The following is a 21,896-nucleotide window of genomic DNA, read 5'->3' as shown; positions in this document are numbered from 1 at the left end:
TTCAGCAAAGTCAGTCTGTATTATTAGCAGCAAATATAACTAAGATATTTTCAATGCTATAGGTCCTGCCAACATTTAAAAAAATCCTGGATAAAATAAAACAGTGCCAGCAGCAGTACTAAGTGAATAAGAAAGCTAAGAACAGCAATTTCATGCTGATTTATCTGTGTTTACATTACATCATGGGAACTGGTTTGACAGATTTTTTTTGATGTCATTACAAGTCCAGCTGATAGTAACAAGCAGTGTCAGTGCAGCATGTTCAGATGCCCAAATTAAAGCAGTCTCATGCTTGCTCCCCCCAATGCTCTCCTCACTCTCACTGAGATGGCAGCCAGAGCCAGGCTTGGGCTTACAAGCAGGGTATGCTCAGCACTGGACTGACATAACCACAGGGTATCAGGGAATAAACTGTGTTTTTAACAGGAGTCTATAGGATCAGTTCTCATCACCTCCAACTTAACACTTCTGGAAGAAATAAAAGCCACTAGGGAAGATGTGAAGACTGGGAAAAGGCAAGTAACAGGAGGGGTAGAGTTCACTGATACAGAGTAATCAAGATCACAGGGTAACAGGGACACAAGCAACCCCAACTCGTTTTAAGATAAGCCAATGAAAGTCATGCATAGGAACAAAGACAATGGCTTCTGCTCTGGTGATCAGAAACAGTGAAAAGAGTCAAATTAACATGGAGTTTTACTGAATTCTGTGCCCAGAGGGGCCACTGTGATTCTAAAATGTTTCAAATGAAAACTACAAAGCAACAGCAGAAAGCAGTAGTTCCTTTAACACAGTAGTTCCTAGCACAGCAGTTCCTTTAACTCCGTGTTTGGCAGTGTTGCATCCCTCTTTTGTTTTTTTTAAGCATAACCTGTTTTCAAGCTAATATGTTAAAAAGAACATTGATCAACTACAATTACATCAAGAAATGTGTACAGGGATGATTTAGAGGTTTGGATGATTTAGAGGTGCAGGATTTAGAGATTCAATCTTTTCAGCTTAACAGAGAAGAGCTGAAGCAATGATTTGATCATTTTCTTTAAGAACTTGGATGGCCAACAGTGGCACTGCAACATTTTTCAGGCTAGTAACAAAGATGCAGTAAGACCCAAAGGCTGAAAGTTGAAGCCAAATATTGAGAAGATAAATGTTAACAATGACAGTACTTACATGTTGATTAAATAATTTTTCCCCAATATTGAAGAGAAATATCTAAAACTCTAAGACTATTCTGAATATTGAAGTCATATGCTTTTTTTTTTAATTGATGCACTTACATAATATATTGTATCATGTATTACACAATTACGTTTTACTGTAATTTTCACTGCAGGACACAGTTTTTAAACGGCAGATAAACTACCAGATTTTATGAGATGTAATTATGAATTACAGAAGGATGTCTTTTTTTATTAAAACAGACAAATGGTAATAACATTGTAAAAATAAATGTATTCCAGATGCAAATGCCTAAATAAGCTCTATGTCAAGGTACAGTTCAATTTTTGGCCAAATACTGCTAACAACGTAAGACAATTGATTGTTTTTGCATAGACTTCCAAAAAAAATCATCCTCAATTATAGATGAGATCCGGAAAGTAATATTTCCAAGGGATAAATCTTAAGAACAGAAGGGGAAAAAAAAAAAAAAAAAAAAAAAAAAAAGAGTCCTTGGAATAAAATTCTTAGAAAAGCTTAGACAAAGGTTTTGCAGCACAACTCAGGGAAAGAAAACATTCTGGGAAGATAACAAGTGGAGTAATCAAATAAATATCCTGATTTACACACTACAGGCATCTAAAACCCCCCAATATTTCATTTGCAAAAAGAAAATTTAATATTTAAAATATTTTCATATCCCTTCATGTAGGAACATGTGTGCATTGAATATATTAAAATGCTATTTACTGGCAATGGCTTGCATCGCTTTGTAAATTCTAAATTAAAGCCAAAACAAAACAAAAAAAAAAAGGTTAAAATTAAAATATCATTCCTGTTCCCAAAGATCAATTGTTTGGCCTTTTTTAAACTTCCTGTTTTGCTCTATAGGAACTCTTCTTTATCACACTTGATTCACAGAACGTGCTATTATTGTTTTGCTTTGCTTTACTCTCGATCAGCAAAAAAACTACTGCACCTGAACAAGACTAAATCCCTTTTCCATGCACGTTTTCTCACAGAATTAACTGACATCAGTAGATTGTTTGCTTTTAACCCTGACATCCCCCCTCCAACCTATTTTTGAAACAAATTTTATTTTAGGACGTCCTGACTGATACTAAATTGGAAACCCTGGTGTGAATTTTATAGAACACTATTTCCTTTTATAGAGGATGTTCACAGCTAATCTGTCATCTAAAGGGCAGACAGAGGCCAGAAGGTTAGGAAACCAAGACAGGTGGCCCAGCAGCAGCCTGAAATCCAAACTTTTTTGGCATTGTGTGTTTAATTATATTGCAAGGAATCTGAGTGTTTTTTCACTGTTCCATGTTTTATTAACACTAAAAACACCTCAGCTCTGGAACAGAATGGGCAAACACTGAGCAGAAGGATTTTCTTGCAGAACCGTTCTTCCATCTGGGTAAAGAAGAACAGCAAATTCCCTGATTCCCACAGATCTTTTCCCAAGAAGTTATGCCAGGAAATTAAGAATCTGGGTTTGTTCAGGCTTCCCTTCAGGCCTGCAAACCCACACTTGTGTTTCTATGTTTACAATTTGCTTTAAAAAAAACATATTTACCTCATCTGCAAGTGATGCCAATCCCCCCTCATCCTATTATTATTAATGATGCAACTAAATGAAATTATTCTTCTATTCAATACCACTTCTCAATCACTAAAAATTTCTGCTTTTGTACTTGCCATCTAAGCCAGTGTAAATTCACAGTAGGGCCAGGTTGTCACCAAAGCAGCCACAAACTGAGGGTCTTTGACTTCTCCCTTTCCATAGCACATCAGCAGTCTCCAGGAGGCCCATGTGTGTTTTTCCATGGTTCTTCCATCCTGGTAAGACCAAGTGATTCTGCAGACAAAGCACAGTTTGTCCAAGACAGGTTGGAGAAACAGGATTCTGTAGAAAATCTTGCAGAATCAATCTTGCATCGAGGACAGCAGCAGAGAGGAATGGGTTACATGGGATCACATGGAACTCCATGAGCTGGGGCATTTAGGCAGTAAGCAGCAAACAGGATTTCCACTGTGCCACACGTGTGCAACATAGTTATCACCCAAATGATGCAGTAAAAATATCCTCTTGCTCCCAAGAAAAGATGTGGGACAGTAGCAAGTCCTACTTTGGACTTAAAATGCTACATGAGATATTCAGCTCAACACTTGCAAATCTGCATCACCCCTGGCATCAAACACCAGCCCAACTAGAAGGTAGGGTTTCCCCACAACCCATCTAACCAGTATGGAACACCCAAATACGCTCCAACAGCACTTTTGCTTTCACATCTCTTTCACATCAGTCTTCCATTATGTTGAGAATTTTTATTTGGGCACACAATCTGACTTTGAAGGAATCAGTTAGCAAGTCCAATTCAACTTTGCAGGCCTTGGTTAGCAAGTCTTCAGAAAAATTCTTCCTGAAGGCCAAGCTTTGCAGAAAAGCAGCAGGTTCAAACTTAACAACGGTGCTGAACTCAGCTGCAGAGATCCTGCTAAAGACACAACCCAGAGTAGTTAACCACCTGAAAAAGTTCCCCATTTTGAACACAAGTGACTCTGTTTCATACCATTATCATGTTAGGGGCAGACACCAATCTAGTATTTGGGGAAGGGGCTTGCAAAACAGAGAAAGAAAATAGAAATGTCTGTGTTTATGTGTATGTCTGCAAATGGGATGGAAGTTCACTGTGTTAGCAAAAATAATTGCCATGACACAAAAATAACTGTTCATCTGTATTACATTGTTTCCATTTATTATCTACCACATGTAAACTATTTTACCAAAAAGGATACACACTGCAGACAAAGCACAGAAACTCAAGATAGGATGTACATTTTGAGAAAACTCCTGACTTTCTGTTCCCTACAATTTCTCTGTCTTCCCAGACATGTAAAATAAACATAGCTAGACTGACTTCAGCATTTTATGGGTTGTAGCCCTCAGCCCCAAAATCTACATGCACAGAGATAAGATATCCAGAATTAAAGAAAAAAAAATTGTTTTCCCCTCTGCATTTTTCTACACTATCCCACCTGTTAACAGTTTCTCACAGAAGTACATTTTATTTGTAGAAGTATTCTTTTGAGTTTGGACTTCTGCAAGTAACACCAAATGAAATAATTTGTGCATCTATCATCAAAAGCTGCAGCTTTCTAAAGAGTATTGTCTTAAGAGTTTTTCAACACTTCTGATTTAACCTGGGAGGTCTTTGAATACAAGAATAGGATCTCAGACAAATTTCGTGAATTTCAGAACCATGATACTTGACCCATAAATGCCAAACTAATAGGCTTCTTGATTCTCTCTCTTCCCAACGGCCCCATGCTCATTTTCTGCAAAAAATTCACCATCTCTTTTTTAAGGTTAAAGAAACAGTTCTACCAATTAAAATGTTCTGCAAATTAAAAGGTTCTACAGTGATTATAAATTTTTCTATTTGCTGAATTGAGGGCATGCTATTTTATCTTATCTTGAAACATGTTTTTACACCAGTTAAATATGATTTTTCAGCAATTACCCTTATTTTGGTTTAGCATGTCCTTTGTTAATTAGAGCAGTCCCTAATGCAATCCTGACAAGTATTTTAGCTCTGGAGTTTGCAAGCCCCTAAGCTATCATCAATTTCACAAGTTTCTTAATTTACACCTGCTGAGATAGGATCAGCAGACTTGCGTTTGTTTAAATGAAATTTCTGTTTGGATTACAGAGGGAGGCTGCCTACCCATGGGCATACACACTGGGGTAAACAGCCACCATAGGTGGCCGTTCTGAGAGTGAAAAAATTACAGAAAGTTGGGGGTACAGATAAAAGAAAATAAATGAAGATATATGACAAGACAAGCATTTGCATTTACTGTATTTCAAAAAATGCAACACTGATTTTGTTAAACTCAGTGCATTAGGAAGGTCTCCAAAGACAGGGTACTGCAGTGATGTGTATGAGAGAACAGTTACATGCAGACTAAAGCTTGCAAAACTGACTAGCAGTTGTTAGCCTATTTGTATCAATTTAATGTCTTGTTTTCAAGAGCCTAATTGTTCAGTTTTTGAGAAACACAAATCAAACAAAACCATTTCCACATACGTATGGCATAAATGTGTGTTAGAGTATTTTAAAACTAATAGGAACTTTATTTTCATGTTTGTTATTAATAATCTTTAACCCAGAGGTTGATTTTCAGTGAACATTTTAAAAGGAAGAATCAAGAGCTGTTATTAATTAATTATGAAAAAAAATTCAAATGTATTTCCAGAAAATACTTTAATGGTTCTTCTAAAGAAAGAATAAAACAACCAAAAAAATCAGTTATAGTTTTGTTTTGTAAATAAAAGAAGCAGTAAAGTATTATAAAGTCAAATTTGCAACAAAAGAAATCTGCATTAAGTAAAACTTTACATAATATTATCACCTTTTCTGCAAATGCATTTATGATTAAGATAACTAATTCAATCCAGTTTGAAAGGTTTGGATTAATCTAAAGAAAGTGTACTCCTAATTTACATTGCCTGAAGGTTAAAATACTTCACCATGACTGGCTATGTTAGATGCTTGTTTATATTGTTGGGGATTTTTTTTCTAATATGATTCAACTACCATGTTTGATTTAGAGATTTGCTCCATACTGCAATGCATTTAAATAAATTTGGCAACTGGGAGCACAACATGATAACCTGGCCCTGTAAAAGGTTAAAGTCAACAATTACAAAGCTTTTAGTTGTGAAAACAACCAGTAAATCCTGAGGCAAGCCAATAACATTTTCTTCTATTTTCTCACCAATTAAGTGAGATCCTGTTTCCTAGTCTGAGGTGCATGTAGGTTATCAGGTGTGTGTGTGCCTTTAGGATTAGTCATGTTTATGGCAAGAAAATTAGCATGAGGAGCTGGGAAGAGTTTACACAGTCCAAGTCCAGCTTTTCCATGCTCCATCTCTCATGTCACAAAATTCTACACAGTCATTTCATTTCCACTGATTGCTGCCTGGACATCCGCTACAGGAATAATTATGAATCAAATGCAGAGTGTGTCAGACAAGATCATTGTCGTTGGCTCTAATAGATACTAAATTAAATTAGTTACCATAAGTCTTCTCTGTTTCTCAATCTCTTCAGAAGGCATGACTGCAGAAAACTTCACAGATGCATGGGGATTGAAAACATCAACAATGAGCAGGCTTTATCAGCAGAGGGAAACACCCCTAGGGCTACGATATTTTTCCCTGCAATTCACTTACCATTTTTCTCTAAAAAGAACTGCTGCAGCAGTGATCTTTTACTCAGCAGCATCTCAAATCCTGTAGTTTTGGGCCCCTCACTTCTACAAAGACATTGAGGTGCTGAAATGTGTCCAGAGAAGGGCAGCAGAGCTAGTACAGGGCCTGGAGCATGAGCCTTATGAGGAGCAGCTGAGGGAGCTGGGGTTGTCTCATCTGGAGAAAAGGAGGCTCAGGTGGGTCCTTATCACTCTATAACCACCTGAAAGGAGATTGTGGAGTGGTGGGGTTCATTCTCTTCTCCTAGCTTACCAGTGATAGAATGAAAGGAAATGGCCTCAAATTGTGCCAGGGGAAGTTTAGATTGGATATTGAGAAAAATTTCTTCACAGAAGGTACTGCCAAGCATTGGAACCAGGGGAGTGGTAGGTTCACCACCCCGGAGAGGTTTAAAAGTCCTGCAGAAGTGGCACTCAGGGACATGATTTAGTGTGGGCTTGGCAGTGCTGGGTAAGCAGTTGCCTTGATAAAAAAAGTATTTTCCAACACAAATGCGTCTATGAATCTGAGGACGTGTCCTTCTGTGCTCAACAGCTAGCACCTTGCCATTGAGGAACGCTCTACAGGAGGCTGTCAGCAAGCAGAGGCATCAAGTACTTTATTTAATAGGCACTAAATTGTGAAAAATACTTATCCGTTCCTTTTTTTCAAGGTAAGTTGCAGTGGGGGGAAAAATGAAAGGTAAAAATTTTTTATATTTTTATGCACATATATGCACATTTCTTTCTACTGTAATGCATGCAGAAAATTGAATATAGCTTTCTTTTGTTAATTAAAGAAGCAGTCAAGTATTATAAAGTCAATTTACAACTAAAGAAATCTGCATTAAGTAAAACTTTACATATTATCTAAAACTTTACAGCATTATCTAAACTTTACGTTATATTACCTAATATTATCCTGTGATACTTAGTTTTGCTCCCTATATGCTTCCAAAAATCATACCCTCCCTCAAATAGGAACAAAGTGGGTATTATTCTTCCTTTACTCAAATCTCTGACTTTCATCATGGCTGGTCTCTTAATTACAATCTCTTTCTGAGTTGGGGGGCTTTTTGTATTTAATTATACAATATCTAGTGTGGACCTCCTTTCTGGTTGTCCGCTTCCACAATGCAGATGATAATCTTAGAACAATATCATGTTATATGAGTAACAATGTAAGATTGAAGCCAATTTTGTACTGACAATTTCATACTTGCTCTATGAGATCAAATATAAATTCCAAGTCTGATCTTTGCTTTAGAAAAAATTTCACTTTAAATTTGCAGAAACAGCCATGCAGTGGATGACTTTAACTTTCTGACCACACATTACAGAGGTTAGTGAGGTCAGGTACACTCTAAGCATAAGATGTGCCCCTGCACGCATGACTCTTCATGTTAATGAAGACATTAATATAAAAATACTCATGCAAATCATAAAGTGGAGTCACACGATGCATATGTTGCAGGAACTGATTATAGACATTCAGCAGCATGTGGTGCTCCCTGTGAAATACTATGTAAAACATTTAATAAACTAATTTCTGTAAAATTACATATAATCTCATGAACAGCACAGTATACTACCCACCAGTGCCAAGAGGAGCTGCCTGCTCCTGTACAGGTGCTCCCAAGATGGGGAAGAGTGTGTGAGGTTACTGATGGTGATATGGGGAAGAGCCTGAGGGAGCTGAGTATCTGGGATAAATCTAGAGGAGCCAGTGAAAAAGGAGCTGGTGGAGTCCTTTACTGTGCAGCTGGGTGAGGCGGATGCCCGGAGGAGCCACCAGACAGGAATTCCCTGTGGTATTTAGCTGTACCTAGCTCAGTTTTTTGCCTACAGTCTGTTGCACACCATTCCTTCTCTGCTGGGATCCAACTCAAGACACAAGAGAGCAGCCCTACTGTCTTACCCTGTTCACACATTTGAAGAACTTCATGCTGTTTTGTTGACAAAGCAGAACACCAAAAGCATGTACTGCCAATCTCTGAAATATTAATTGACCACACCATGTTTTTAGATTGTGAAAGCCATTTCTTAAATCTAGAACAATTCCATTTGCATTGAAAACACTAATGCTATTTTATTTATGTTAGGGGGGGAAATAAGTTTAGACAAAAAATTTTGCCCTGTGCCCAAAGAGAACTAATGGTCACCAACATTTGGTACACAGAAATTGAGCCTTCAGTCTCTACTCACAAATGATGTCTTCAAAGCTCTGCCCCCACCCTTAGGTTATCTTTTCCTTCAAGTGTGGTGTGCAAACATAGATGCAGCACTCACCTAAGGTCTCTTATAGTGAAATAATTAACTCCTGGGTGTCACACGTGTTCTTCTTTATGCTTGCCAAGATGACCTCTGCCTTTTTTATTCACAGCAGCTTTGTTGACTCAGATCATTAGGAATGTGATGGGAAAAAGAGAGAGATGAAGGTAGTGTATTTTATTTTACACTGCAGGGAACTAGGAATGTAGCTGAAGTCAGTTGTTATGTCTCAGATGAGGTGTAGTAATTCCCCTCAAGAAACAGCAACTACTCTAACTCTTCCGACTGGAATATTCATAACTCACAGTATTCTGCTGAATAAATGGCTTAATTCTTATTCAACTGTTGCCTTAAGATTCTCCCCCCTTCTCTTTTGCAACAGCATTCAAAAAGTCAGTTATTCTTTTATTTATTTGTGCATTTATTCTCTCTGCATTCCTTAACTGAAATTCTTCTTGCTGATATCAAGCTATTTCTCCAAATTACCAGGATAACTTTAGCTTCTAATTTTATAATTTACAATGTTTTCAGCCCTACCCAAGCTAGCAAAATCCAGAAATTTTATTAAGTATAGTTTCTGCTCCTGACTCATTATTAAAAGCAAAAAGTAAAGAAATGGACCTGTATAATGATTCCATCTGAAAGAACTTTTATAGGTAACAGCACAGAAAACTGTGATTATCTGTGATTTAATCCAGTCCACGTCTCCCCAGTTTAGGGGCAGTAACATATAACAACCCTGAAACTTCTACTGTCATCAAGCTACATATATTGCTTATCCCTTAAACACTCAAGCACTTTGCTATCACAGGAAATCATGCTGGATAGATAAAATTTATTCTTGAAAAATCTGTTTGGTTTTGTTTCTTTATTCTCTCACTACTTGTAATGCTAATTGTTTGGCTTAATATCTTTCTGATTATCAGCATTAGACCAAAGGACTTGCAAATGTCAGGCTTTCCTTAAGAAAAATATTATGTCCCTTTTTTATTTCAGGGAATCTTCTCTGGGATTGTGAAACAGAATATTGTGACTATTCTCATTAAGTTACCTCATATTTTTATATTTTCCACAGTCAGTTTCTGCCAGTGTCAACATCATTATTTTTAGAAAATTGGAGATTGCAAAACTATAACTTTTGAAAATTTTAACAGCTAGAAGTATAGAACTAGTGATTTAAAGGCCTAATATAGACAAATCTAATTGCCTAGTTAGTTACCTTCCCACTTGGATCATTTTTCTTGTGCACTCTTGACTACTGTTATATTTTCCATTAGTTTTCCCTCCTCAGTGCTTTGTCTTTAAGATGCTCTAAATAGAGTGCAATGCTTCAGAGGATGATCTCCTTGCTCCTGCTGTAAGAGGAGGAAAAACTTGTTTGACAAATGAGCCTTCCATGCTGAGACACTCATGGTTAAAACTGACACTGTTTGCTTTCCTGTCATCAAGGATAAGAGATAAACTCTGGAAATCAGTTAGTTTCTCTTGCTTTAAAGTAAGCCATGAGAACTCCTGGAGGTTACAGATACTGGAAAATATCTGTAATTCCTGGATATTACTGTGGTTCTAATTTAGGAAGTATGAAGAGTGGAGTTAATGTGGTTTGTTTATATGGGATGTCACAACACTGTTATTGTTATTCATCACTTGGCACAAAGGGGAACTTGGAGCATCTCCAGGCAATCTGCAAACTGGAGTAATTTCACAAAACACTTGAGACAGCTGAAGAGGGAACATCAGAAATGGAGTTTTATCTAGCTCAGACACCAGGATTCACTCCCAGGTTTTAACTCAGGGAGGCCTCAGATCTGTGATAAATTTAGCTCCAAAAGGAACTACTTATGCTGCAGGAGCAATTGCATACTCCAGCCAGGATGCTCCCCCACAAGGATGCACATCTTCAACATGTCCTATGTGATGTCTGCCAGCTCTGTGTTATTATCTTGAATACCCCTAGGACATCTCAGATTGTGTCAGGCTCTCAAGTTTAGAAAAGTATGGCATTATCTGGAAGGTACTTGAGTCACAAAACCCAGCAACTAAAAATATATTGTAAACATTGAGAGAGTATTTCCCCAGAATGATCACAGAGTTTTCCAAAACTCAATAATGTGCTGTGGTCTTACTGCTGATGTAAATTCAACAACAAAGTTAAAGACAATCTTAATGTCAGCCAGCTATACAGTGTTTAAAAATTCTGCTCCTTATTTGGAACTTTACAGTTATTTTATCCCTAGCAAAGGTAAGGATTGTCTAAACCATGAATAAAAATTAATAGAAAGTCTGAAAAAGTATCTGAAAAGATTAGTACATACCAAAATACATATTTGCCTATGAAGACCATTTGGTAATATTTTCCTTATAGGAATACAATTTTACCTGAGATAGGATACCATAGTGCCTGCAGTGGCAGGTGCTTTTGAACTGTAAAGCTTTTAAGCTGTGCTCTGGATTACAGATCATTATCTGATCATCTGTGATATTTGACAATTGCAGGTGGAAATGTTCCTGAAGCAGGTCAGTAAAGCTGAGGAGGAAGACACGTCCCAGACAGGCACCCCTCAGGGTAAAGCAGAGGCATCGTCTGCGAGCAGCAGCGACTCAGAGGGTCAGGAGGGCGCTGCTGCCACACAGAGTGTGACACAATGGATGCTGAAATCCAGGAGCCACGCATCTTCTTCAATGTTCTTGTATGCTCTCAAGAAGCAGAGAGGCTTGCTTGCATTTATAGACAATTATTTCTTTTTAGCAGAATTTTAAAAAATTTGACGTCATGGTTACCTGAAACCTCTTAGGGGTAAGTTGGACATGAATACTCTTGATTTTCTAGCAACCTTAATACTTCTGCCAGTCAGGATGAGGTATCTAGATTGACCTGGAATGCATGAAGTACTTTAGAGTGACTACGTATTGCTATCAAAATATATGATCTGTGAATAATTCAGTCAATAAGAACTTACTGGTGTAGAGAAGCCACCTACAGCAGTAACGCAACAAAACATGCTCAGACTTGTTCTGCTGCCTGACAACCTTGACATAATTGTGCTATTTCCTCTATTTGTCTAACATTCCCTGGCTACAACACACATCCTTGGGCAAGACTTTTCATTTCACTGTTCCCAAATGGCCTTCATCATGTAATTTGCTGTGCACACATGAGTGCAGTATTGCAGAAATAACTACACAAACCCTCAGCGTCAGCAGGATGGTCAGCTGCCCTTCACCATCCACAACCCATTTGTTTGTTGCACTTTAGTTTGTGTCTGTGTAATACCATAGCTTTTCACTTTACACTGCTAAGAATTTATTTCACATAGGAGAAATATTGGCTGCTGGTATTCTCCTTCAGTTGTGATCTGCTAATGGCAAGTGTGACTAGAAGTGCACACAAGATTAGAATTTTACCTGAAGTGAAATAATAGAAATACAGGTGATTCCTTCTGCAGTGTAACCTACACTGTTCCCCAGCTCTGCCACCTGGAAACTAAGCAATCCCCCCTTCCTCAGGGAAATACTGGTTTTCTTCACTGCTGGGTTTCCTGTGTTAGTCACTTTTCCATTCAGAACCTCCAGAACACATTTGCACTTGGTAGTGACAATAACTCCCCTTTCCTTTCGATTTGCAGCCTTGACAAGGCCACTCGTGTCTGTAACAGTGCTGCTGCCATTACTGACACTCCTTTGTGGGTTAGAGCCTGGAACACCCTATGGATGACCTCTAACCACAGTACATACATTTCACAAGGTTTTTAGATCAAAACCTTTTTGATATTCCAGATCTTTTTCTCTCAATATGAATGTTTTTATATTTTATTGAGGTTAGAGAGCTGAAAGAAAACCCAACAGACTTTTGCTAAGATACAGAGCCTCAGTGATGCTGCACTTGCTGGGAAGTCAAAAATGCAGGCTCTAAGGGCTGTAATGGAAAATCAGATTCATGAATTAAACATACCTGTCTGTCTGAGATTCCTTGCAGGACACTAGGAACTGGTTGAAGACGATCTCTTGCGGTCATTTCAAGATGCAGCAACAAAATAACAGCCTTGTTATTTTTCACAACTCCTGTGGGGCTTTCCAGACTATATATGAGTAGGTACAAACTAGTGGGTTATTCCCTGAGACATTACTCTGGCTTATTCAGGAATAACAAAATAGATCTTCTCTTTTTTCATTGTTTTTGTTTGTTTGTTTGTTTGTTTTTTCTTCAGTTTTGGCTTTCTCTAATATTCTGCTCTGCAATAGTATTTCTAGAGAATAACTTACGTAATTCTGTCTGAGAACAACTGTTGTATTTCAGAATTACAAACACTGTTGTTTGTATCTTGACAAATTCTAGCAAGTTTTCCACACATTAAATAGCTCCCTATAGGTTTAACCTCAAATTTCAATTCAGTGGTGAATTGAGTCCATTCTTTTTAAAGCAAACTCAGGATATTGTGATTCAAGATTCTTGCATCAGTACTAGAGAGTGGTTTTGCAGTGTTACATTTTCAGTCATCATACCCAATTCAAAGGTATGAGAAATTCATACAAATTGCACTCTTCTGAGGACAAACCTGCTTCACCTTGCTCAGAGAAACCAGTTTTCATTGTTGATTTTACACAGGCAAAATTGTCATAGGTTGACACGCAGAAAGACTGCGTGTAGATTAGGGAAACACCTGTAGTCTAGCTCACAGAAACTTGTAAGAGTGATACCTTTCACTAACACAATGAAAGCATGAAATAAAAAAAATACTAATTAAAAAAAATCAAGAGTACATAACCTGACTCTACCTTAGCTATTCCCCAGTAATACTAATCTATGCATTTGAAATCAGAATTTGTATGGTATCAAACCATCCAGATCCATGACTTCACAAATATTGGTTCATCACACCAGTTAATTTGAAAACAACCTTTACCCAGAAAAACATTCTTATATTCTTTATCTTTGTTCAACAGGGGACAAATTTTTATTTTAAACAGGATGCATGCAGGATAAATTTTGTTTCTACATGGCAATAACAAGAAGCTTTAAAGTAAATCAGACACCATAAAGTAATTCCACAATGCCTTGGAAAGAACCCAAGACTTGCTGGTACCTAAATATATTCTCTGTGGGTAAGTGTAGAGGCCACCCTCAACGTGAACAATAACTATATTCCCCTGATAACTCTCTGGAATACTCCATGAAATGAGATCTCTCTGATAAGGAAAAAGATGGACATTTACTTTCTCTGAACTATTGCTCATTAAAATGCTGAAGATGCTGGTATCCTTCTTTAAACAAGGCAAAAATTTGTTTTGATGAATAACTCTGTTTATAAAATCTTACTTCAACATTTGTCAATGTCAGGTACCTGGAATTAATTTGTATCACAATACAGCTAGGATATAAAAATGAATTATTTAAAAAGGATAGAACAGAGCCATAATAAAAGAGCCTCAGTAGCTCAAATATTTTTACTTTGCTTGTTACCGCTCCACTGTAGGTGAAAAACACTGCTAAAACAAGTGTTCTGAGAGACTCTGAAAGCAGCTGGAAACAAATTTGCAATGTATTTAATTATGAAATTTCTGGAGATTGCATCAAGTCTGTGATATTTACTGATATCTCAAAGGGCATTTCTAGGTTTGCTTTGAAATGTTCTGAATTTTTCTCAAATAATCTTTGAGATTATTTTTACGGAAGGACTCATGACATCATGAGTAGTGTTTCACTTTTATCTCTGTCAGGTGATATATACCATGATGTTTGGGTGTTTCAGTTTCTTTACCTCAAAATTCAAATCTTGTATCATTTATATATTTTAAGAGCCATGGCAATTTCAATTTGTAGTGATACATAAGGTATATTCATGCTTGAATTAAATCTAAGAGAGATACCTTAAAACTACAATTAATCTCAAACTATACAAAATGCAATGTACTTGGACATTAAGACACCTCGTGAGAAATTCCTTGTCTCCACCTGACCAGGTGCCTATTTAATTAAATGTATTTTTAAATCATTGGGGTAAGACAAAATGCTTAGTTGTAATTTCCCTGACAAGAAGTGTAAATTAGACATTAGGACTATGTTGCCATGGTTAAATTTTTATGCTCCTGTAACTAGGATAGTCTTCTCCATTTTATACTGCAATCTATATAACACAAAATTTAAAATCTATATATCGATTTGTATTAATGTAGTGATCATTGCATATGCAGCCATAAATGTAGTGGTTGCTAGAAGATGAATATATTAAGTATTTCATGCCCATATTCATTTAAGTAAAACTAAGAATTTTAATAAACCATGAGGAGAATTAAACCATGAAATGAGAAGCAGGAAGACAGGAAAAGGAGCTTATAGAGATGAAGCTTCCTCATAGGAGGTTGCAAGGAGGTAGAAAAAAGGGCACAGTTGGGACTGAAACAATCAGGAGACACTGAAGAGCAGAGGTAAGGACCAAGACAGTGGGCAACTAGAAACATGAAAAAGATAGGGGTTTAAAAAAAAGACAAGCCACCAAGAAAAGGGAGAGGATACAGATAGATTTCAAAGGGGAAAAGCTTGGTATTTTGAGAAGAGAAAGAATAGACAAACCAGGTGGGAGTGGTTAGCCTACTACAGAAAAGGAAAAAGGCTTGTGTGAGTAATGAAAGGAGCAAACTAGGCAGAGTGCAGGAGAAGGAGACTATAGCAAAGGGCAGGTACAGAAAAGACAGAGGCAAAGTAGCAGATGTCATTCCCAGAATGAGAATAAAAACAATTATTCCACAGCCCCAGCATCACTTTGTTGTCCTACACTATTATCCCAAAGACACACTGACAATATTTGTTCCCTCACTTTGCAGCAGGCTAAAATACAGGCTCACGTAGTGGATTAGATGCTGTTATTTGGTGAGGGATTCCTCATGTGCTGCTTCATTTCATGCAGATAATGGACAAAGTTCTAGGTAGAAATCAGTATCAGATGGTCAGATACAAGGCAAAGGGAATTGGACATGGGAATTAGATGTTGGGAAGGAAAAAGTGCTGCAATTGTTATAATTACAGAGAATTTTGGTTTCCAACTTCATGTATGACTTCTGTTTAAAATAGGGATTAACTGCATCAGAGGTCCATAGAAAATGCATGTATCATTTACAATTAATGTTGACATTATAATGGTATTCACTAGAGGTTAATTAGAGCTGAACTGGTAACCTTAATCCTGGAATTTATTTAACATTACTTTGGAACGTCTTTAATTAAGCTTACTTCCCTTCCTTAATTTTCTTTTACTGGAGTTTTTTTTTATTTTATAACAGAATTCAGCTATTTACTGAGGCTATACTACAGTAATAATAAAAAAAAAAAACGTGTCTTAGGATTTATGTAGTGAATAAATATACAAAAAAAGCAATAAAAAATATTTTTATATACCTAAATATCTATTCAAAATACTAAATTTGTCTGTGCTATTATTCTGAGGGGGTTTGGAATACTTCTGCAATAGTATGAGAAAGAATCCCTGCTACAGTTTTAGCAGCCCATAACTGTAGGAGTATGATTACTGTAACGGTGACCAGCAGGGCTGGTCATCTAGAAGACAACTGGAACAATCCAATTGTTCAACCAGAGTTTTCACTGTCATTAGCCCTCTCCTAGCCTATAATTATAGCATATAAAATACTTCTATCTAGACAAAAAATATTATATTGAAGTGACTACGCTTTTGAAACACTGGTAAATAAAATCACATTTTTAGAATTAATAAATAAAACATAATCTGATCCCATATTTTAACTAGATTTATTTGAAAATGGGTTATAAAATGGTCACTAAAATTTTTTATTAAAATTTGTGCAATTTATAAGTATAAATTGCACAAATGGAATTTTTGCAGGATTTCTCCACCCACAACTTAGTAGTCCAATAAACATGTAGGATAGTAAACTAAGTAGGATAAAGTAGGCTTACCCAAATTAGTGTCTCAAATTTACCTAGCTTCCTTTGTATCAGACTGGAGGTTTTTTCCCAATGCATTAATGCAAAATCAGTTGGCATTCAAATCAGAAGGAAAAAACCTATAAAACGCATGCAAGTCAAATCACAGGTTCTGTACTCAAAGAGACAGACCAGCAGCAGAGATCTGACCATTAGTCTGTGTGATAAGAATACAGCCACAGCTGGGAAAAAAACATCTTAGCTCCTGGAGGTTGTATTAGAGCCATTGTCAAGGTGAAAGAATCACATGGTATCTGCCTTTGGAGAGCATCGCCTTAGGGCATTAGAGATTTAACTTAAAATTACTCTCATTAAAGGGCCACATGACCAAGAAGAATGACAGAAACAACTGTACATTCATTTATTTTCCGGAAATGCTAAAACACAGATATAGTTAAAAAAAACAATTAGACACATGTTCTGGGCAAACATGCAAGACTGCTGATTTTGCAAAAACATCGATGATCACGCGAATTAACAAAAGAGAAAAAAAATATGTAAACATTCCATTAACACCAGCCGAAAAGCAGTTCGAACGAGGTCTGTAGCCTACAGAATATTCAGGATAGCAGCTTAAGTCCGCCCAGAGAAAGTTCGTGGAACTGTCCCAAGGAGATTCAAATAAATTACATAAATAGGAGCGGGGCCGGGCGCCTCCGTGCCAGTGTCCGTGCCGGGCCCCGGCGAGCCCCTCACAAGTCGGGGTAGCCGCAGTAGTAGACGGCGCTGCTGGCGTCCGACACGGCCGACGAGACGGGAGCCGCGGCCTCGGGCTCGTGGCCGCCGTAGGGCAGCCCCAGCTCGGGCTTGCAGGCGAAGCGCAGGTACTGCTCGAACTCCGTGCGGTCCACCTCGCCCAGCAGCTCCTCGGGCCGCAGCTGCTCCAGCTGCTCCCGGCACGGCGCCGACTCCGGCGGCGGCGACGGCTGCCCCACGGCCCCCGGCGGGCCGCGCCCCGCTCCCGGCGGCTGGCACTGCCCGTAGTAGGCGTGCAGCGGCGCCGGGCAGCCCAGCAGCCCCTGCAGCGACCCGCCCGCGCCCAGCGCCTCCCCGGGCGCCAGGTGCCGCCGCAGCGACGCGCCCGACGGGCTCTCGGACGCCGCCGCCGCTGCCGGGTACTCGGCGGCCGCCGGGTGCGGGCCGTAGCCGTAGGGCACCAGCGCGCACTCCTCCTGCAGCCCCGCCGCGAAGAAGGACGCCTCGCTCTCCGCCGCGTCCAGCGGCGACGGGTCCGGGGTCGGCAGGCCGTAGCCGTCGAACGCGGCGCCCAGCGGCGCACAGTCCCGGTAGTGGCCCGCGCCCGCCGCCGCCGCGTAGCCCTGCTCGCCGTACGCCAGTCCCAGGCCCTCCACGCACATCCTGCCGCCGCCGCCGCCGGACACCTCGCTGCCCAGCCCGGGCCCCGCCGCCGCCGCCGCCTCGGCCAGGCCGTGCTGCAGGAAGCCGCTCTCCACCCGCTTCAGGCGCTTCACCTGTTTCCGCCGCCGCGGCCGGTACTTGTAGTTCGGGTGGTCCTGCATGTGCTGCACCCGCAGCCGCTCCGCCTCCTCCACGAACGGGCGCTTCTCCGACAGCGACAGCGCCTTCCACGATTTACCTGCACCAGCGACACCGTCAGACGGCCCACTCACCGGTGCGGCGGCGCCCACGCCCGCTCCCGCCACGCCGACACCGGCTCCGCAGCCCCGGCCCCGGCCGTGCCCGATTCCTGCTCGCCCTCGGACGCGACCGCTACGCCGGGACCCCGGCCCGACCGCCCGCCGCCCCCAGCCCCCACCCGGAGCTCCCCCGGGCTTCCCCCTCTCCCGGAGCCGCCCCAAGACTCCCCGCGCCCGCCCGCGCTCGCTCACCCAGCATCTTGCTGAGCTCGGCGTTGTGCAGGTCCGGGTTCTGCTGCGCCAGCCGCTTGCGCTCGTCCTTCGCCCACACCATGAAGGCGTTCATGGGACGCCGGATCCGCGCCTCGCCCTTACTCCGGCCGCCCGACGGCCCCGACGCCGCCGCGCCGCCCTTCGCCTTCGCTTCGCCCGGCGGGCTCAGCGCCTCTGCCGCCCAGGGGCACATGGCCGGCATCATGATGGGCAGCGAGCACCGCCCCTGAACCTGGTCGTCGCTGCTGGCGTAGCCCGCATCGGGGCTGCTCATCTCGCACCGGACAGGACGGGACGCGCTGCCGAGCGCCGCCAAAGCCGGCAGCCGCGGCCAAAGCCCTCGGGACGCACTCGGAGCCCGCTCGCTGCTGCCGGAGCCCGGCCCGGCCCGGCCCTATTTGAGCCGCGGCGCGGCCAATGGGGCGGCGGGGGCGGGGGCGCAGCCGGACGGCGGCCGCGGCTCCCGCGGCGCTGCCCCGCGGGGCGGCCCCCGAGGCTCCTCCCGGCCCGGCCCGGCACCTGAGCGCATCGCGGGCCCCGCTGCGGCCAGCGCTGCCCCCGCCCCGCGGGGAGACCCTGCCGCCTGTGCCTCGGGGCACCGGCAGCGCCTTCGGCAGCGCCGCCACCAGCCCTGCCCTCCGCAAGCGGCCACGGGGCCGGGAGCTAAGGGACATCCCTGAGCGGGGCTGGTACGAAAGCGGGGAAAGGGACAGAGTGCTTACAGTAGTGCCGAGATACCCTGTAACACTCTGAGAGGCACAAGCGGCTTCTTCTGCAGGCAGATTTGGGATGTAGCTTGGGATACTAAGTCAGATCATCTGTGCATCACACTTCAGCTTCTTGCCCTCTAGCGCTACCTGAGCAGGTCCGAGCCGCCCAGGCTGCTCGTGCTCTGCCCTCTTTCCCCGTAACCAACTGCTCCGAGGGAGCGGCGCGGGAATGCTTCGGTGCATCCGCGCTTTCAGCTATGGCGAGGCAGTTCCACGAAACGAGACAGATTTTTTTCCCGTCTGGCTGTCACTGTCACGGCCTCGCAGCATCCCCTCGCCGTCTGCTCTCTGTGCTTTGCCTCCTTGGCAAGTTGGTTTCTTTAAATCACGACGTATTCAAAATTAAGGGACCCTCATTTTATCGGAATATACAGAGAAGCTGTAAAGACAATACTGTTTGTTTTTCCTAAGAATAGATGTGGATTCGAGGCGGTTTAAATTATTTTTACAGCTCTCCTACTGCCGTCGTATTGAGAGCAGTCCTATAAATGGGACGTTCTCATAAAGTGTAATAATTCTTCCTATTTCGGTTTTCTAATATTCGATTGTATTTTCGATAGTACCAACAACCCTATTTTTCAAAGGGTACCTCGGAAGATGTGTTATCAGCGCCATATTTCATACAGCATGAATGCAGAGAAAGTTTGCCCATAAACGAGCAGTCGAGCCGCTTGCAAACTGAGAACCGCTTGGCACGACCTGAGATGTGTTTCTTGGCTAACGGATAGTTTCGGGATAACTGGACAAGATGAAGGGCACAACTGTGCCTTGATGCGTGAGATCGCGTCTTATCTGAATAGAAAAGGTGTGAAGTTACAGGCGATTAAAAAACCGTTGAATAAATACAGCCCTCATTAATGAAGTTTGCCGGTCGTTAACGCCTTTTTTTTCCCCCTCCAACAAGGCGCGCTTTTCCAAGACACCTATTTCCACCAGGTATGTGGGCGACCAGGCACTGCGGTAAATCCCGGGTGGGGAGGGGGAGCAGGAGCACCCTCGACAGATTCCTGCCGTCGGTGAACCCCAGTCTTCTCTCCAGCGATGGACATAGGAATTATTTAAATCATCGTACAATTTCTTTCATGGTACTCCTGTGTTCCTGTTTTGCTTGAAGTCAAGAGTATGTAATTCTGTGTTAGTTATTCACAAAGAGACACATGAACACGAGTTACTTAGAGTCTTCTTCCACATAAGTCTGGAACCGGGAAAAGGGAATTTAAATGCCTGCAGGCTGGGAAATGTTCGGGGGCAGAATACCTACCTGGGGAACAATCCATTGTTAATGATGTCAGACCAAGTTTGAAATAATTGCTTTTGGACAGAAGATAGCTGAACATATTTTTATATAAACCCTTTAAAATGCAGGAAGTAATCATAGGAAGTAATCATAGACTAGTTTGGGTTGGAAGGGACTTTAAAAATCATCTAATTCCAGCCCCCTCCCATGGGCAGGAACACTTTCCACTAGACCAGGTTACTCAGAGCCCCATCCAACCTGACCTTGAACACTTCCAAGGATGGGATATCCACCACCTCTCTGGGAAATCTGTTCCAGTGTGTTACCACCCTCGTTGTAACCTTGTTTCCTTCCTTCCAGCATATCTAAAAGGATCCTCTTCTAGTGTAAAACTATTTTCCTGTGTCCTATCCCAACACAGAATAGCTTCCCTGCTCTGTTTTTTAACACACACACATACACGCAATATGAAAGAGGATCACTTGTGTTCCTTGGGCTCATACTTTAAATTTCCCTAGGCTAAAAACTAGGCATCTAGTTAACTTGGAGTAGGTTGTTCTTGAGGAAATAGGGACAGGGGACAGGGACAGGGACAACTGGACCTGTCTTACAAGTCTGCATTGCTTTTAGCGGGCTGTCTTTGAGTCTGGAGCCTCTTTGCTGTCCCCGTCCCCCATTTCTCCCCAGTGTGCCCCACTGCACTGTGCAGCGCCACAGAGGGGCCACCGCGCACCTTCCCACCCCCGAGGCTGCCGGGGAGGGCTTAGGGCAGCGGATTGGGTGCTCCACCAGGGGCTGAGCCTCCCGTACCAGCCCGGGCAGCCGGGGAACTGCTGCCCGCTGTCCCAGCTCCGTGCGCGCTGGGGACGAGCGCCGAATATCGGGGCAGGGCACACCCGGCCTCCCGAGTTTGCCGTGGGTTTTCTTCAGCACACACGAAATGGGTCAATTCCCAGCTGAGCGGGTCAAGCGGATCACAGCTGACCGACCGGCGGGCGGGATCACGCGGTGACAAGGACTGCACCCCGCAATTCCTTCAGTCTCACCACGTTACAACTTGATGGCATGAGTTCGTCGGGCTGGTCCCCTAAAGCAGCTCTACCGATCCATCACCATCAGCAGCTCCCCTGAGCACGAGTGACTTCCGAGCAGCGAAAATAGAGATTCAGTAGGAGGGGGGAAAAAAGGCTTTGAAACGAGTTCCAGAATACAATATAATACAATATAATACAATATGTATAATATAATATATATATATAATGATAAATACAAGCATGTAATGCCACCCGATCTTCAACCTTGGGGCGTCACAAGCACCTATGGGACCCTGTAATCCAGAACAGAAACAGATTGAGGGTTAGTGTTAACAG

At 42.0% G+C, this 21,896-nt stretch overlaps 1 protein-coding gene across 1 annotated transcript; it reads right to left on the bottom strand.

Moving 5' to 3' along the window:
- Positions 1-16,980: 16,980 nt before the first annotated feature.
- On the bottom strand, positions 16,981-18,909 carry LOC102070097 (transcription factor SOX-17). Its single transcript, XM_005479303.4, has 2 exons — positions 18,499-18,909; positions 16,981-18,245 (listed from the first exon to the last, which is right to left on the bottom strand). The coding sequence occupies exons 1-2, from the start codon at positions 18,791-18,793 to the stop codon at positions 17,341-17,343; spliced, it is 1,200 nt and encodes a 399-aa protein (XP_005479360.2). The 5' UTR covers positions 18,794-18,909; the 3' UTR covers positions 16,981-17,340.
- Between the last annotated feature and the right edge of the window lie 2,987 nt (positions 18,910-21,896).

This window comes from Zonotrichia albicollis, chromosome 1, assembly GCF_047830755.1.
Source record: "Zonotrichia albicollis isolate bZonAlb1 chromosome 1, bZonAlb1.hap1, whole genome shotgun sequence".
In the NCBI taxonomy this organism is placed as follows: domain Eukaryota; kingdom Metazoa; phylum Chordata; class Aves; order Passeriformes; family Passerellidae; genus Zonotrichia; species Zonotrichia albicollis.
The sequence above is the reverse complement of the archived record's forward strand: the minus strand, read 5'-3'. Positions and strand labels throughout refer to the sequence as shown.